The 19,674-nt window shown below is 40.8% G+C and overlaps 1 protein-coding gene across 1 annotated transcript in view; it reads right to left on the reverse strand.

Annotated features, from left to right (window-relative positions):
- The window catches only part of NR2E1 (nuclear receptor subfamily 2 group E member 1), a 55,295-nt gene that overhangs the window by 7,059 nt on the left and 28,562 nt on the right, over positions 1-19,674 (reverse strand). The window contains exons 3-4 of the mRNA XM_063441301.1: positions 3,446-3,533; positions 2,767-3,002 (exon numbers count right to left, since the gene is read on the reverse strand). Of these exons, the coding sequence (XP_063297371.1) occupies positions 2,767-3,002; positions 3,446-3,533 (324 nt within the window). The remainder of the gene's footprint in view (positions 1-2,766; positions 3,003-3,445; positions 3,534-19,674) is intronic.

The following is a 19,674-nucleotide window of genomic DNA, read 5'->3' on the forward strand; positions in this document are numbered from 1 at the left end:
CCAAAACTTTAAACCTAATACCAAGGGTCATAGTGGGATAGGCAATGAAAAGTATCTATAAATAAAAGAAAATATCCCTATTTCTAACCAATTATTTCAACCCTAACCTTAAACGAATGTCCTAAATCCCAGGCTTGAAATGAAGACCTTAACTGTAAAACTCAGTGTAACAGTAACTTCACTTAAATTTCAGGACTGCACCGAGCAGTCTCTTTAGCCACAGTGAGCCTAAGGATGGAGGCGTTCAGAAGATTAATCAAGTGTGAGGGGAAACAGCTTTTGACAGAGAACCTAATCCATCAGAATACCAGCAGCTCTGATATGTGCCATCTTGAGCTGGGAAGGAGAACATGGATCTTCCTCACTGACCCAATACAACCAAATGTGACAACCTAATGCAACAGGCAGAGGAGGCATGAAAACTCTTGGGTACAGATTTAATGCATTCCTCTTGAAAACCCTGGCTCAGAGTATTGCCACAGGTTAATGTTTTAATACCCAGAGTGGTACAGCTCACAAGAGGAATTCCTAATGACTGAATCTGCACTCAGCAGAGGTGCAGATCTGGAGCACTGCACCACCAGGGATCTTGAAATGCTCCCTCCCTGAGCGTAGGTATCCAAAATGGAGAGGGGAATCAAATATAATTAATTTAATATAAAAAAAAATCTTGCATAACTCCCCACACCCTGTAAGCCCCTGTCTCTGCTTCTCGCACAATACCGCCCCTATGCCAACCCACACTTTCCATACATACCCTATACGGACACTACATCCCCTATGCACACATAAACACTTACTACATGCTCATACAAATGAGGATGGGGCCTCCTCCCTGCTCCCTGACACAATTTTGTGTGTGTCCAAGCATAAGTCCTCAAACCAACAAAAGAAAAGGAACAAGAAGAAGGGTAAGCGGGGCATAGTAGACACACAAGGGGTAAGGAGGGTAAGAGGGACAGAAAAGGTGGGGGTTTAAGAGGGATGAAAAGGGTAAGATTAAGGGGCACACAAGAATTAGGGGGGCTTAAGAGGCACACTTTACAAGTGTTTTGGAACGTTTTTCTAACAATATTAAATCTTAAATTAAATTTGGAAAGCTTTTAAAGTCAAGGCCTTAACTAACTACAAGAACATTTGCTAAAGTGCTTTATATTAACACTTTAATTTAAAAATAAAGTGTTATTATAATTAGTGTTAAGCAGTTTTGTACTAAAAATTCAAATATCCGTTATATGAGGACTGGGTAATATCTCATGTCCATTCTCTACTAACCCATGAAGAACACATACCCATACCTTCCAACATTTCAAATGGACAAAGAGGGACAACTCAATTTTAGGGGTGTGGCTGTGAATTTGGCCAAGAGCGGGGCTGTTCTGTTTATGCAACTTAAATGTAATTTAGAACAGGAACATCGTATCACACGGACACAGACTGATTTCTAAACACATTTATTGTAGTTTAAAGACACATATTGTGGATCTCTGTTACACACTCAGACACACCAACAATATGGAACTAATAGAAAAAAGGGGGACAGAGAGATTAGGGCGCAAAAAAGGACTGACCCTCTCAAATAAGATGTTTGATGAAAATAATTGTATACTCTCTCTGAATTGCCCTGCTCTCCACACCAGCCTATGCCCTAACATAAAGAAATTTAGAGATGAACTAAAGATTTATTGCTGTAATTTGAATACTATGAAATGCAGAGCGAGTTTATTATTTTGTTGACCATTTGGGGTTTTATAATGTTTAATCTAAATGTAGAGTAGATTTGAATTTACACCAATTACCCATTGAAAAACATCTATAAATGTTTTCTTCTTCATTGGATGCTTGTATTATTTTAAATTCATATTAAAGAGTCAGCAAATTACATCATAATCCAGTTCGGAAAAGACAAAACCAGGGTAAACATTGCAAATGAAGCCTCTTCATTGCTTCACCTTGTCATTGTATTGTTTTCCTTTCATATTGACAGCCATGTGCAAAGAGCAGAGTTTATAACAATGACAGACAAGGGGCTAGGATGGAGGCACCAGTTGCAGAATAAAAACTTGTTGATTTCTGTATTTAATTTTATTTTTCATCCTCACAAATACATATTTGTTAAATTAGTAAAAGTTATATGAAAAATTCTGATAAGTGACGGATCTCCTACAGGAGAAATGTGTAAGGAAAAACTGAAACACTCGTGCAATTGTGAAAGATATTTTAAACATGATATTTGAGTATGAATAAGTATATGAGTTTGATATTGAGTTTACGACTATAAAAGAAACCCTTCGGCTGAAAGCAAATTGAGAACTAGGGTGTTCCAGATATATTTTCCAAAACAGAAGATAGATCTAGATGTAGAGACACCACTATTTTACATGGTTACATTGTTACATAGGCTGAAAAGAGACACGTGTCCATTAAGTTCAACCTTACTCTCACCTGTTTTTGCTGTTGATCCTAAAGAAGGCAAAAAAAAAAACCCAGTTTGAAGCACTTCCAATTTTGCAACAAACTAGGAAAAAATTCCTTCTTGACCCCAGAATGGCAGTCAGATTTATCCTCGGATCAAGAAGCTATTACCCTATAATTGTAAAATTTATGTAATTGAATCCTATATCTTTGAATATTTTCTAGATTGATGAAGACAAAATTATGGTATGGGATAAAATAGCAATAAGCAGAAGAAACAGTATCTTTAATAATAATTAAAAAATATCTCCAGCAGTAGTACATTTCTCTCTTTATTGGAGGGTAGTTTACCTTTGGGGTAGGCTGTGCCAGTCCAACCAGTGTCTGTCTTTCGGGGGTAGTCGATACTGCGGCCAGTTCCAGGGTGTGTGGCTCTAGTTGACTCACAGCGGTGAAGAAGTTAGGGGTTGGTAGAGCTGTAGATGGGAAGTGAGGTGCTGATCCATTTACATCTTTGTGCCCTCTGAAGTACAAAGCCACTTGCTTCCTGATGGTGGATGTTCTTGGCCCTCTTTCATGTTGTACAGCTGAAATCAATCCAGTAATCATCTTTGAACTAATCAAATATATTTAGCAAAATGATGCAGAGAACATTATCTTAGATACTACAGTTCATTAAAAGGTTAAAATCATGAAAGTGTTCCCTCATACTGTGTCCTTGAGAACATCTCTTCCTTATGATTTTCCTTTTTCTAAATAACTACATTAATCTATATTTTTATCAGAGGCACATCAATCATTTTTTAATGTAGGCTTCTGTTCTTAAGCATAATGCTTTTGATTTTGCTTATCAAAAAAAAAAAAAAAAAAACACGACTGTCTCACTGATTGCTAAGAAAATATTATAATTGGATTTTTTTCTTTTTCTAATATAAGTAACAATACGTGATTGTATATTTCGGTCAAAGGATATCATGTTTTCTTATTAAAAGATACTACTAGCTGTTTATTCGGATCTTGCAATAATTACCATCTTTATTCATATTGACTTCCAAACACTTCTTTAGGCGGCATGCTCTGCACTGATTCCTGTGCGTCTTGTCGACCGGACAACCTCCCTGGAATCGGAAACAATAAATTAATGCATTAATGCTCCTCCGACCTTCTCCATGTGGGTTGAATTACTTGGTGAAGTACAACATAGGTCAAAAATGCATGGCATACCAATTGGTTGATTGCACACTGGGTTTTACGGAAAGTGTTGGCATCACAAAAATTAGTTTATGATTTTAGCTTGTTTGAAAAATAATTATATGCTATTGCTAATCATGAACAATAATGTCATTTTTTATTTTATTTTTTGCTTTTTTGTAAGTTTCACTATTTGGTAGGCTATTTCAGATTGCATTTCGTATTTTCCATTTCAGAGTTTATTCATGAAATGTTATAATAACATATATTTGCAGTAAAAATAAAATAACTTATATTTCATATAGTAACCATGAATCTACCCCTGCTCGCCAAAACAGTAGTCCCAAAAGGACACTATCATGTAGCATATTAGTGGTATGAAAGATACAAAACCGTTGTAGATAAGAAAATGGAGACTAGCCAGAGCAGGATTAACTATAAAGTGACCTTAGGTACCGTTTTTTCCCCCGAAAATAAGACCCGAACATAGATCAGCTTACTAGCGTATGGAATCCCACGAATCTATGTTCGGGGGAAAATTCCCCGAACATAGATTAGCAAACTAGCGACTAGGGCTTATTTTCGGGGTAGGGCTTATTTTCAGGGGATATTTTATTTTCGGGGTAAACTCAGTAGCTGTTATGACCCATAGGTTACACAGCTTATTACCAGGAACCAGGAATTAATTTACTTGACCCCAATAAAGGTGCACATTTTATCCTACTTTGGAAGGAATAGGGTAGGAAGGAGAGTCCAAAATAGTTGTACACTAAGTATGCAATCCCCTTAACTGTCTATTGGCATTACTTAACATTTGATTCCTTTGAGCAAATAATTTGTTTTGGAGTACAATTTGCAAAGTATTGCAATATGGCTCTCACAGTCTCAGTTTCCTCCCTTAAGACAACAATGTCAGCTGTAAATAGTTAGTGAACCTTAACACCACTTAATATTCACCATTCTTTGTCGAGGTATAATATTAAGGTCCACATCTAGTAGCACAAGGTACCATAATGTTATAGGATTATGAAGACAATAAAATCCCCTATAACTCTCATTCCCTCTGTTAGAAGTCCTCTTTGTTTTTGGTTCTCCTATCCATATTATGTTTGGTGATCCAACAGCAATATTTTTGCGTGGCTGAGTTTTAAGGCATCAGCTGATCGCTTAGCACTCTGCGAAAACTTGTCGTTGTTGGGAAAGGCAACACAGCACCCAAGAGCAAGCTGCCGATACAGAGCCCACAGCAAGACACCTTTCAGCGCTTGGAGGTGATTTTCAACCGCTTCTGGGACAAACTTAAAGAGCGGCACCGAGCAACCATACCCGACCTGCATGACCTACCGACAACCGGTAAGAGGAGTCGCAGGCAGCGGGAGGTGAGGGGAAAACCCCCGGGCGCAACATCACCACGCTCACCCACCCATACCTTACCTGCAGGCCACAGAGGAGACCACCCGGAAGAATCGTCCACACACACGGAGGCATAAGCGGCCCAAGAGACTGCAGACTAACAGACCCTCCATCAGAAGTGCTGCACCCCACCGACTAGAGACACTCGCTCTCTTCCCTCCGTGTGATCTCGGACCCAGCTCCAGCAAGAATCCGCCAACAGCAACTACCCTCTATGCACCGCATGCAAGCCCCCATGACCTCGAGAGGTTGGGCATTGGATGAACTGTTTCAGGGACTACAGTTCGTAAGCTGCAGCTCAGAGATGCCAATATTAATAAGCGTCACTTTCCCTTGTCCACTGCACAACCCTGCTTTAGCATGTATACCTATAGTAAACCTAACCTATGCTTTAGCTTCTAGCGTATAAGCAATAACTTCCCATGTTCAGCAATAAGCTCTAGGGCAGCCTAGTCAAACGGGTTATCAATCCTGTTATTAGTACTACTCAATGACCCACCTCTGTTATGGCTTCAGATTAGTTGTGCATTAGTTTTATCTCTATATGTCGAAACCCACGTAATCCACTCACCTAAGACATGCATAAGACCCTACATAGCCATAGTGTTACTCTTGCTAATCGCATAACTGATCTGCACTCACCACTGAGACTAAGCAACCTATTGTGAAGCCTGTTTATTTTGACTTTGTTCAGCTTTCACATGCCATAGCCTAGTACTAGCCTGTATTTAAATAATCTGCAAATGAATAATCGCTTTATCCTAACTTGACGTAACTTTACTATTCTTAACATAAAATGAGGCTAACAAATATTTAGAGATGATATGTACTGCATTGTATTTCTCCCGACTTGTATGAAACTTTATCGTCTCCCCTCTTACATTCTGTACCCTCAAAATTTTATGCCTCAATAAAAAAGAGATTTACAAAAAAAAAAAAAAATGACCAAAATAAATAACAGATGCATTACCCTTTTTTTTTTGTTTTGTTTTTTACAGTCATTATTTTTTGTGCATTGGTATGTCAAGGACAGATTTAACAGGTAGGAGTATAAAAAGTCAGCTTTAACGAATTACAACTCCTTCTCATGCAATTAATTAATTATTAATTCGTTAATTGGCACATTTTATATAGTAAACAAGAGTAGAGCAGTGTTAAGTACTCAAGAGTTTAGACTTGCTAAACTTCAAAATGAAAAAATGATAGCTAAAGAGAGCAAAACTAACCCCAAAGCATTTTTTTTTAATTTTTTTTTATAATTCTTTATTTTTGGTGCAATGGCAACAATACAGACATTTGTGAGAATGCCACAACAGCATTTGCATGGGATATAGTAACATTATGTACTTTCTGTGAGTTGGGCTGAGGTGAGCTCTGCACTTTTTAGTGTAATGGGCTAGTTGGTCGTATCGAGAGTGAGGGCTGTGCCCTTGGTGTGGGTAAAGTGAAAGGTTGATGCTGCCCCTTAGGATCCTTGGGCTATGATTTAACCCTGGCACAGGGTGTGTGCTTGTGGGTTCCCTAACCCTGCGCGTGGCGTTAGGTTGTTTTTAAATTTTGCGATAGCGTGAGGGCTGGGTTTCTGTGGTTCGTCTATGTGTAGGTATGTCTGGATTTGGAGCTTGGCTATCTGAGCCTGACTTGGCTGCCGATGAGGGTATTTCTGTGCCCGTGAACCCGTCTAGTGGTTCATGTGGGTGCTCTATGTTTTACTATGCCCTGTAACCCCAGGGCATTAATGGGGGGGGGGGGGAGGGGGAGGGTAGGATTCTGTAATCTGCGTGCATCTTCCCTACAGGGCCCTCTGGCCTCGTCTGGTTCGTTAAATTTGGTTTGAGTTGGGAGTATTATGTATAATTTGGTGCAACAGTGCAAAAGAAACTTGAACAAACAATATATAAACGTGATTCGTGGCTTGTGGTCACTGCAGGCTTCAGGTCGTGGGTCCAGGGTGCTCGGCGGGTGGGGCTGTGTCGTTGTTGGACAGTCCCAGTGTGGTCAGGAGGGCTGAGCCTTCTCCCGGGTCAGTAAGCTTGTAATGAAGTTCGCCTTTAGTCACCCACAGCATTCTTGGGGTTGCTCATCTGTATGGGATGCCCGCTGTTTGCAGTGTGGATGTGATGTGTTGCATGCTCTTGCGCCAGAGTAGAGTGTCTCTTCTCAAATCCTGAAAAAAGGTAAGTCGGTGTGTTTCGAATTCGTGTGGTGAGTTCCCTTTAATGGCCGACATTAGGGCTATTTTGTCCGTTAGTGATTGGCATCTCAGTATAATCGCGTGGGGCCGCCTGTGGTGCTTGTCGTGGTTTTGCAATGCGATATACGCCGTTGAAAGTAAATTGTTTCGCCTGCCTATTGGGAAGGAGTGAGGCCGTCAGATGCCTTACAAAGTGGGGCAGTTCTTCCAGTGGCACCGCTTCTGATACCCCTCTTATTTTGATATTCTTTCTCCTGCCCCTGTCATCTAGGACATTGACTTGCCTGTTGATGTTAGCTTGTGCGGTTTGTATCTGGGTGACTGTGTCTTTTAGGGAGGTGAGGTCTTGGCGCAGGTCTCTCACCTCTTGTTCCACGGCTTGGGTGCGGGCCGAGACCGTTTGCACCTCTGCTGCCAGCCCTTTCAGGTCCGCCTGCCACATTTGCTGCAAGTTTCTTTGGAGTCCGGTCAGCATTGTCTGGATGTCCCTCTTGGTTGCTGGAATTGAGTCTTCAGTTGTTTGTGTGCATGTGCTGTTTATGGCTGCTGTGGCCGTGCTGTGTGTGGAGTCTCCATCTTCAGACCGCTCGGGTGAGATTGCTGTGGCAGTTCGGCTCCTCATCAGTGAGGGAGTTTGTAACATGCTGCCTATATCCTTGTGCGTTATGGAGGTACCTGGGGCTGATTTGTGGGATCTCCGTCCCATTTCTTCTGGGGTGTAGAAGTCTGCCTCAGTGCAGAATGGGCTCGCCCCGAGCCACGATGTCAGCTCCCTGGTTAGAGCCTGGTCGCGTGTGCGGTAGGCCCCTGCTCCTTTGATGCGGCGTTTTGTGCCCGATCTCTGTACAAAAGGCATCTGCGGGGTCCGCCGGGTGTCAGGGGTTAGTTCGCGTTGCTTTTGTCGGCAGATGGGCTTTGGCTTTTATGATTTTCTGCGTTTTTGGCTCCGGTTTACCGGAGCTGCTGGGAATGGAGCCCTTCTCCTTGCGCTGCTAGCTGCGCCCCCCAAAGCATTTTTTAAGTACATAAATTCTAAAAAAAAACAAAAATTATAGTGTAGTGTACACTAAAAACTGAAACAGGGGTGTTAGTTAATGAAGACCAGGAAAAGGCAGGAATTTTAAATAACTATTTCTCTTCCGTATATATTAAGGAAGAACCCATGGCAATAGATGTGCAAATGATTGCTACTAAAAACTTGCAGAATAATTGTAATTGGTTAACTCAAGACAAGGTGCTGCAGCAACTAAAGAAAGTTAATATAAACAAAGCTCCAGGGCCTGACGGTATCTATCCACATGTACTTAAGGAACTAAGTGTAGAAATAAGTGAACCTCTGTTTTTAATCTTTCAAGATTCTTTTCTTTCAGGAAGTGTTCCGGAGGATTGGAGGAAGGCAGATGTGGTTCCTATATTCAAAAAGGGTTCAAAACTATTGCCTGTAAATTATAGACCTGTGAGCTTAACTTCTGTGGCTGGTAAAATATTTGAAAGGTTATTAAGGGATAATATTCAAGAATTCCTTGAGAAGAACATGGTTATCAGCAAAAATCAGCACGGTTTTATGAAGCACAGGTCATGTTAAACTAACTTGATTGCGTTCTACGAAGAAGTAAGTAGAAGTATCAGGGTCAGGGTGTTGCAGTGGATGTGATCTATTTGGATTTTGCCAAGGCATTTGATACAGTTCCACACAATAGATTAGTGTTCACACTCAAGGAAATCGGTCTAGATGAAAATGCTTGTTCTTGGGTAGAACATTGGCTTAAAAACAGAGTACAAAGAGTTGTCGTTAATGGTACATTTTCAAGCTGGACAGAGGTGGCAAGTGGTGTCCCTCAGAAGTCTGTTCTGGGACCCCTTCTGTTTAACATGTTTATAAATGATCTTGAAGACAGCATTGAAAGTCATGTTTCAGTGTTTGCAGATGACACAAAACTTTGTTAAATAATACAATGTGAGCAAGATATTACTTTGCTGCAGAGGGATTTACATAGACTGGAGGACTGGGCACTCAAATGGCAGATTAAATTTAATGTTGGAAAATGCAAAGTTATGCACTTCGGCGTAAAAAATACACAAGCAACGTATACCCTTAATGGAAGTGAATTAGGGATAACAACACACGAAAAGGACTTGGGAATTGTTATAGACAACAAACTATGCAACAATGTGCAATGTCAATCAGCAGTGGCCAAGGACAGTAAGGTATTGTCATGCATGAAAAAGGACATTCATTCTCGGTATGAGAATATCATTTTGCCTCTTTATAAATCACTGGTAAGACCACATATTTAATATGCTGTGCAATTTTAGGCACCTGTTCTAAAGAAGGATATTACGGCACTAGAAAAAGTGCAGAGGCGGGCTACAAAATTAATAAAAGGAATGGAACATATCAGCTATGAAGAAAGGTTAACAAATTTAAACCTATTTAGTTTAGAAAAACGTCGCCTGAGAGGGGATATGATAACATTATACAAATATATTCGGGGCCAATACAAACCATTGTGTGGAAATCTATTCACAAACCAGACTTTCCATAAGACACGAGGCCATGCGTTTAGACTGGAAGAAAGAAGATTTTGTCTAAGGCAAAGGAGAGGTTTTTTTACTGTAAGAACAATCAGGATTTGGAATTCTCTGCCTGAAGAAGTGGTTTTATCAGAGTCCATACAGATGTTCAAACAGCTACTAGATGCATACTTGCAAAAACAGAATATTCAAGGATATAATCTTTCAATGTACGGTAATAACTGCTTGATCCAAGGATAAATCTGACTGCCATTCTGGGGTCAAGAAGGATTTTTTTTCCTAGCTTGTTGCAAAATTGTGCTTCAAACTGGGTTTTTTTTTGCCTTCTTTTGGATCAACAGCAAAAAAACTAATGTGAGGAAGGCTGAACTTGATGGACGCAAGTCTCTTTTCAGCTATGTAACTATGCTAGTCTTGCTAGTAGTTCTCCTGGGGTGTGTCATTTAGTGCAGGTGTGTATGTCCTTTCTGTTCACACCCTAATGGGGTTTAACCATCCCTCCCAGATTACAGGTAGCGACAATGGATTCTTAGTAGACGATGTGTCTAAACTATACCTAGCCCTACCCTGCGGGGGGGAATAGCTTGGTGTGTAGAGCTTAATGTGATATCCCAGTGTACCAAAGCAGGGAGGTGTCTAGTGTGGTGGAGTGGCTATCAGATCTCTATAATTAGTATGTAGCATGCGTAGATTAAAAAAATAAACATGTAAATAAGTAAAATGAAAATTAAAGTAAACAAGAACTGAAAACATAAAAGACAGAGTATTTTGCATATGAAATTAAACAGTCTCTGAAGAGATCTCGGCTTCAGTGGAGAATCCTTTTATTGTACAGCGCTATGGAATTTGCTGGAGCTATATAAATAATAAAATAATAATAATCCTTGTGAGGCTCACTAGCAGTTCATGCCAGACCTTTCAGGACGCGTCTCTGGCAGGTGCCAGGCAACGGGCTTTGCGGGAGGTGAATTCCTCTATAGTAGAAGGACCAAGCTGTGCTAGGTCTGATATAGTCGCCGGTTCCATGAGGCCCAGGCTGCGCATGTGGGATTCCAATTCGGAGTAACACAGTGCACGGTAGGTTGTTCCCGTGTGTGTAAAGGTGAGGTATTTTGGGGTCCCACAGCATTATATGATGTTTTTCGCACGGAGAAGCTGCAGTAGTGGTTGCAGTGCTCTGCACCATTCCAGCATGTTGCGGGTGAGGTCAGGGAACAGTTGTAGCGAGGTTCCCTTAAAATGCAGGGGGGTCTTCCCTCGCGTTGCAGCTTGGAAGCGGAGGTAGACGGAATAGATCCATTTCACCCCTTTCGCTTGCTTCGGTGGTAGCAGTGTATTAAGCGAACGTCTGACAAATTGAGTAAGTCTCCTCTGATCTTCTGCGGCATCCTCTTTATCATTGGTGGCTGTTTGTTGTTTCTGTAGAGAGTTTGTGTTCCATGGAGGTTATCCTGGAATCTTGAGAACTTGTAGTTGCCACCAATAGGTTTATCTTAGTGGTAGTGCCTTCTATGGCATCCTTGTAGTATGCCATATCTGTCGCCAGATTCGTCATGAGCTCAGCCAGCATCTGCTTCAGCTGCCCCGCCGTGACCTAGTTACTGTCAGAGGGTTTCTTAGTGTGAGGGACCATCAGCAGGCTGTGAGATGCCCCTGCTCCTGGATCGAAGGGGATATCCTCTGAGGAGCATGAGGATTCTTCAACCTCCTGCGCCATCTTGTCCCAAGCCATGCGTTCACCTATATCGCAGCTCACCGGCCCCTATCAGCCTTCACTTTTTTATTTTTACGCCCCATAGCACCTTCCCACAGCAGGTACGAGGTCGAGTGGTTTGTTGTGGGCTGCAGATCAGCATTAAAATCTCAATTTTTCAGCAGAGTATCTCGGAGTTCTCAGGTATGCTGCCTCTCCGTTAGGCGGCTAGCTCAGCCCCCCCCCCACTCCCCCCCACATTACCCTTCTCAAGGAGTAACAATTAAAGGAATTTAATGAGATTTTCAACTCATTCATACCACACGCTTCCCTCTGCTAGTGGACTCATTGACATTGTCAGACATATTATGAATCCCAACAACATAAATCAACGCACTAAATATTACAAATGTTTCTTCTAGAACATGGTTCTCCAAATTCTGGTCCTCCAGATGTTGATGAACTGCAACTCCCATGATTTTCTGGCTATCTATTTCATTCAAAGAATCATGGGAGTTGTAGTTAAGCAACATCTAGAGGGCCAGAGTTTGGAGAACCCTGCCCTAGAATAACAAAACTTAAAAAATGAGAAGTGTAAACTTAACAGTTAGTGTTAACTCACCAGAAAGCTAGGCAGTCATTTTAAAACAGGCTACATATCACATATTGCCTCAATCCATTCATATGCTAATCTCAGCAATCCTCACCTGTCGTAGATCTCTTTTTTGTAGTTTACAGAACCGTAGAACATCATGCTAACTCAAGCCAAACTCATGTTAAACAACACAATTACAGACTTTCAAATCATCACTAGACTCTTAATCGATTATATAAAAAAATATTATAATTGCAAGTTAGTAAACCTATGTATGGATGTGGCTTCTGTGGACTGTATTCCCATTAAATCACTTCTCCTAAAAATTTAAAAAGGATATTTCACCAATGTCTGTAACTATCACTTTTTGTTTTAATTATCAAAAAATGTTTTAATTATCCATGTAACTCCTTTTGGTCTATTACTGCTGGCGAAGCAGACTCTTTTTTTTGGCATTCTACGCACTGACTTGGGCTGATGATTTAATAGCTGGTGTAAGAGCTTAAACAAATGAAATGACACAAAGAGCTCTAATAAAACAGGAGGTCTATTTGGTGAAATGCCATTTGATTTGAAGAGCAGTATATTAGTTTGTTTGCTACAACGACCATGATTGTATATCACAATGATGGTAGTATCACCCAAAGCAGCATGGGTTTGGGTCTGCCACATTATTGTTTTTGCCATTATGTTAAGCAATTGGCACAAATAGTTTCATGGCATAACCCTGGAGAGCACAGATGGATCTCTTTAGAGGAAGCTGTAAAGTCACTTGGCCTACTCAAGGTTGTATGTTGGAATCAGAATCACCGAGAATCCTTGCGAGTACTAAGTGTCCATCCATCTACAATTCTTTGAGAATCTGGGATCACACAGAAGTAATAGAAACGTAAAACATAGAATGTGATGGCAGATAAGAACCATTCGGAACATCTAGTCTGCAAAATTTTCGAAATACTTTTAATTAGTCCCTGGCCTTATCTTAAGTCTAGGATAGCCTTATGTCTATCCCACACATGCTTAAACTCTCATATTGTGTTAACCTCTACCACTTCAGCTGGATGGCTATTCCATGCGTCCACTACTCTCTCTGTAAAGTAATACTTCTTGAAATTATTTTTAAACCTTTGCCCCTCTAATTTAAAGGACCACTCTAGGCACCCAGACCACGTCAGCTCAATGAAGTGGTCTGGGTACCAGATCAATCTAGGGTTAACCCTGCCTGCTGTTTCTCTGAAACTGCTATGTTTACATTAGGGTTAATCCAGCCTCTAGTCGCTGTCTCATTGACAGCCGCTAGAGGCGCTTCCGCGCTTCTCACTGTGATTCTCACAGTGAGAAGACGCCAACATCCATAGGAAAGGATTGAGAAATGCTTTCCTATAGACTGATTGAATGCGCGCGCATTCGGCGGATGACGTTGGAAGAGGGAGGAGAGTTACGAGCGCCGAGGGAGCTGGGTGCTGGAATAAGGTAAAAATTGAACCCTTTCCTCCCCCTTCAGCTCGGCAGGAGGGGGGCCATGAGGGTAGGGGGGACCCAAAGACCCTATAGAGCCAGGAAAACGAGTTTGTTTTCCTGGCACTATAGTGATCCTTTAAGACTCTTGTTGTGGTACTTTTTTTTCTTTTAAATATAGTCTCCTCCTTTACTGTGTTGATTCCCTTTATGTATTTAAATGTTTCTATCATATCCCCCCCTGTCTCGTCTTTCCTCCAAGCTATACATGTTAAGTTTAGTCTTTCCTGGTAAGTTTTATCCTGCAATCCATGAACCAGTTTAGTAGCCCTTCTCTGAACTCTCTCTAAGGTATCAATATCCTTCTGAAGATACGGTCTCCAGTACTGCGTACAATACTCCAAGTGAGGTCTCACCAGTGTTCTGTACAATGGCATGAGCACTTCCCTCTTTCTACTGCTAATACCTCTCCCTATACAACCAAGCATTCTGCTAGCATTTCCTGCTGCTCGATTAAATTGTCTGCCTACCTTTAAGTCATCTGAAATAATTACTCCTAAATATATTCCCTTACAACATCCTAATGTCCAATTGTCCCTCTTCCTAAAGAATTGAGACTTCCCAGGTAGCATGAAGGCAAGACAATCTGAAGATTTAGAAAGATATGTGGTACAAATGAAAGATAGTAGAGTGAACTTCTAAATTAAGACAAAGAAAGACTCGTTCCCCTACCGATTTTTTTTAGTTATTTAATTACAAGATTTTAAAGAACCAGCTGAATTTTAAAAAACTGCTAAGTTATTCCTGACATATTCTAAAAACCCATGAATTCAAGATGTAGATACTAAGCTATATACTATATTTATTCTGCATAACTATATCAGTGTGTTCTCCAAAGAATGAAGAATGCTGAAACACGTGGAACAATTGGAGAATGATTTGGGAGGTGGACAGGAGTGGTGAGGATGGCAGGGTACATGTGAAGCTGTAGACAATATGTCTGTGTGTATTCGACAACAGGTACAGTGTAGCGACAGGGACAAGAGAGTGTTCGGTGGATACACACATGGAAATATGCACTGACCTTATATACTTTATTAATTAGCCCCAGCAGCACCCTTATAATGTATCCACGTTCAGGTGAGTTCAACCCCCTTAGTTTCACACACACACACACATATATATATATATATATATTTATATATATATGTGTGTGTTTGTTTGCATTTGAATGCCGAGGCAATGACTGACAAGGGAGAGCATAAAACACCTCTCACAGGAGGTCCTACTGCTCTCCTAAGCATGCGCTGCGGTCGCCATGGAACCTCCCTAGCCAGCAACAAAGCCAGAGTGCCACCGTTGCTGGGTAGTTCGGCCCTGCTTGGGGATTCGTCCAAAAGGAGGGCAAATCAAAGAAGAGAGCAGGCTGACCAGAGGCGGAGCGGAGTACAGCCCAGAGGTGAGTGTTACACTAAGCGGCACTGGAACTGAGAAAAAGGTGAATAAATCTCTATATTTTACAGGGAATACATCATGTATACTATCTATGTGATATATGGTGTATTCAATGTATATGCGAGCATTTAAGCGAAGTTTATTTTTTTACTTACAGGTTCACTTAAAGGCCACAGAACACCTTTATCTTGCCGGAATTCACAAAATTTAAAAAAATCAAAACCTTAAAACTCTACGTTGCTAAGGATGTATACAATGGCTCCTTATTGGAATAACTGTTTATTTGTTACTTCTTTTTGGCTAATTTCATACACTGTTACCAAGATTTAGAATTTAGAACGTTCATTCTGATGTTGTTGAAAAGAACTAAAAATGAGCCATATTAATTGCTTCACTAATAGTCACTACCAGCATAATAGATTCCTTGTGTGTTATACATCTTTTCAGCTGCTGACATGACAAATAGTGTAATGGGAGCCTTTAAAATGAACTGACTCACAGTGAATGTTTTAATATCACATTACAAAGGTTTTAGGTAACAGCTCAACAAATTGTACTAACCAAATGGTTTTAATTCATATCATCCAAATATTCTAACAGCCAGAATGTAAAAAAATATTTTCAATCCAAACAAATATATTCAACTGTGGTTGGAAATTCATAATTTGGGAATAGCACCTAATTAAAAATTACAGAAATGTTTAAAATCAGATAATCTGTAAACTGACCTTAGTAGTTCAACCAATCACAGACTTTGGCCACCAAACATAACGCCAAAGGCACTTGACATGTATTACAATTACAACAGGTATTAGTCATATAATTTTGAGTTGCTTCATTAGTGTTTGCGGTAATCTGACAATTATCTAGCGCTCATCATGTCTAAACAAACGAAAGTTAATTGAGAACAGGTAAAAAAAAATGATAATGCAGTAGTGATGGGTATGTAAACCTGCATCTGATGCTTAGCTTTTCTAAAGCGGCAAAGGGCTGATAACTTACACTAGCATGTTTTCCCAACATTGGGTGGGCCTTTATTAGGCATTGCCAGTGAAGCACTGCTTTGTCTGTTGCACAGAGTGAGTGCATCTAATGATACTAAAATTAGAATTCAAAGTGACTTTAAAATTGAAGACCAAAGTAGCCAAAATGAAAGTGTAGCTGGCTGAGAGAATATTTCTAGTTTCTCTATTTTGACCTTAAATATGAAATTTACTTTGACTCTCAATTTAGTGAATAACTCTGTCAGTCAGTATAGAGAGGTGCGGGACCTCAAAATAGGGACTGTCCTTCTAAAAGCAGGACAGTTGGTAAGTCTGCACTTAATTACAAGAAAACACTATTTTTGGAACTAATTTCTTCAGTGCTTATGCTTTCATATAACCAACACGCTACATCAAAATGACCCCATTCACTACTGAGCTCATTTTAATTGAAAAAAATACTAGCATAACATGTATTTGAAGCAAGGGATTCATAACTAGCATCTAAACATATCATACCACAAACATTTTATGAATAAATTGCTTTTCAGACAAATTTAAAAAAATGGAAATTATGTAAGTTTGCACAGATTTTATTTTTCACTTATTCCTTCCTCCTTCATAAAAATATTTGCGAAATGAAAAAACTTTAGACCAACGGTGCCCAACTGTCCGCAAACAGGGCCGTCTTTCTGCATGGGCACTGTTGCCCATGTGCTGGGGCCAACATGAGAGATCATTTAAACTCCCCTGCCGACCCACGGAGAGCAATCCCTGCTCACTTCCTTTGGGCCCTCTCTGGGCCAGTGGGGAGATCAAAGACCTCCCTCACCTGCCCAGAGGCCCTTCATCAGTGACAGGCAGGACCTGGGAGGAAGTTCCTTCATGGGAGAATGCTCCTCTAGCTGCAGGCTGTCTTCACTTCTCCTGTGAGCAGAATGCTGTTGGAGCATTGCAGTGGCAACACTCTAACCAGCATGCTCACGGGAGGAACTGCTTCCCAGGTCCTACCTCTCACTAACGAAGGGCCTACTCATCAGTACTCACCATCGGACCACCAGGGCTGGCAGTGTCCCCACCTCCTTTACAAAGGTAGGAAGAAGGATAGGGGGGTGGGGATTAAGGGGAAGGGGAGAACATGACGTTTTTTAAAAATTTATTTAAAAAAAAAATCCCTTATCCCTATGCACCCCCCTAACACACACACACAGCACTCCTTACACACACACAGCACCCTTTACATACACACACAGCACCTTTCACATACACACATTGCACCTCTCATATACACACAGAGCACCCCTCACATACACACACTGAACCCTTCACACACTGAACCCCTCAAGCACTCAAAGCACCTCTCACACGTATTACAATTATTAATATTATGTTATTATATATAGGGCCAACAAATTCTGCAGCACTTTACAGGGGGTGGACGAACAAACATGTAGTTGTAACCAGACAAGTTGGACACACAGGAACAGAGGGATTGAGGGCCCTTCTCAATGAGCTTACATGAGAGGGAGTGGGGTAAAGTGACACAAAAGGTAAGGATAGTATTAGACTAATAAAAGTTGCAAGAGAGGAATCAGTCGGGAGGTATTAACAGTTTAATTGATACGCTTTTATGAAGAAGTGGGTTTTTAATGATTTTTTGAAGGATTGGAGACTGGGTTAGCATCTAACGGAGGAGAGAACAGAGTTCCACAGGAACGGTGCAGCCCTGGAGAAGTCTTGATGACAAGCATCAGAGGTGGGAGTATGGACAGAAGATAGACATAAGAACTGCTGTGTATGTGTTCAACAGTCTGTGTGTGTGTGTGTGTGCGTGTTCAGTATTGTGTGTGTGTTAAGCAGTCTGTGTGTGTGTGTGTTCAGCAGTCTGTGTGTGTGTATTCAGCAGTCTGTGTGCGTGTATTCAGTAGTCTGTGTGTATGCATTTAGCAGTCTGTGTGTATGCATTGAGCAGTCTGTGTGTGTGTGTGTGTGTACTCAGCAGTCCGTGTGTATTCGGCAGTTCGTCTGTGTGCATTCAGCAGTCTGTGTGTTTGTATTGTATGAAGGTATTGCATTTGTTGGAGGGACCAATAAATACACGTGTAATTTTTGATAATTTAATTTTTGTTTTCATGTGAATTCCTCACTTCTGTGAGTGGTTGTGTAGGCAGGGCCCAGGTGCACTGCTTTGGCTGGGCCCAAAATGGTGTTAATATGGCACTGTCCGCACTGAGGGAGGCAAGGATCGCTTTACATACTGTACTCCTCCTGGCCATCTTCCTCTTGCACCCTGCAGTGAGCCGGGTGCCGGGATATGAAGTCATTCCGGCATCAGCATCACTACTGGGTGCGCAAGGGACCTGTGCAGAAGGAGTACAGAGGAGGACAACCACTAGCCACCAGGGACTGAGGATCCATCCAACCCTCCCAGAGCAAGGTAGGGAGGCTGGGTGGAATTCTCAAGTACAAAATGTGTATGCATGTAATTTTTTTTATGTTTTGGCAGTGATTGTGTGTGTGTTTATGGGGTAGTAGGGGTCTGTGTGTATGTCTGTGATTGTGTGTGTGTGTGTAAGTCAATGATTATGTGTTTGGGTCTCTGATTGTGTGTGTATATCTGTAATTATGTGTTTGTATGTATGTGGTTATGTGTGTAGGTGTGTGTGGGTCTGATTGTTTGCGTGTATGTCTGTGATTGTGTGTATAGGTCTGTGATTGTGATTGTGTATGTGTAGCTGTGATTATGTGTGTATAGGCCGGTGACTATGTGTGTAAAGGTCTGTGATTGTGTGTGTGTGTGTATCTGTGATTATGTGTGTATAGGCCTGTGAGTGTGTGTCTGTGACTGTGTGTATGTCTGTGTGTATAGATCAGTGACTGTATGTGCGTGTGTGGGTCTGTGATTGCGTGTGTGTGTGTGTATGTATGTGTTTGCGTGTATAGGTCTGTGATTGTATGTGTATGTGGGTCTGTGATAATGTGTGTGTATTAGTTGGTGTCCTAAAATATGGCAATCCCACATATGGATAAATAAGGGAGTTATCTACAAAACAAATATAAGAAAAGGTTGGACACCCATGCTTTAGACAGTGGACAGCATCCTTTATCTTGCAATATTTCACACAGGGTATGAAATGTTAGTATAAAAGCAAAAATGCTACCGATATAAAGTAGAATATATAAATAAAAATGGTCAGGTACCTAATTTTGACCCTGAAGGTATTATCAGCAATAAAGCTTACTAAAAAGATACCATAATGTAAATAGAATTTCTGCATTTGAGCATAATACCCACATACAGTAAATACAGTTAAATCATATAGTTCTAAAATAAAGGTTTTTAAACCTGCTATAGCAATATTTATCAATCTCTGGAATGCTAATGTAATGCTGACATTAAAATAGTGGTGTCCATTCACTCCTCCCCTCTCCCTTATTGTAGGAATAATATGCCTTATTGAAACTTCCTGCACTGTTTGAGAGCAGGGTGTGAGCTTACATTTTCAGCAAATTTACTGGCATTGTATCAGTTACCAGTGGCTTCTGGTAGAGAAATGTGTTCCTCTACAGGCTGACATTTATAACTAGGTATAAATAAAGATGAGTGAGGCTTTATGGACAAAATGCATGAAAATGTTTGCACTCGATTTTAGATAGTAAAGTGGTATAATGTAATCTCTTTGGTGACTGATCTTCGTACTCTGATATTTATTAATTTTTAGAACTGAATACACAATATAAT

Source organism: Pelobates fuscus, chromosome 2, assembly GCF_036172605.1.
Source record: "Pelobates fuscus isolate aPelFus1 chromosome 2, aPelFus1.pri, whole genome shotgun sequence".
Taxonomy (NCBI): Eukaryota; Metazoa; Chordata; class Amphibia; order Anura; family Pelobatidae; genus Pelobates; species Pelobates fuscus.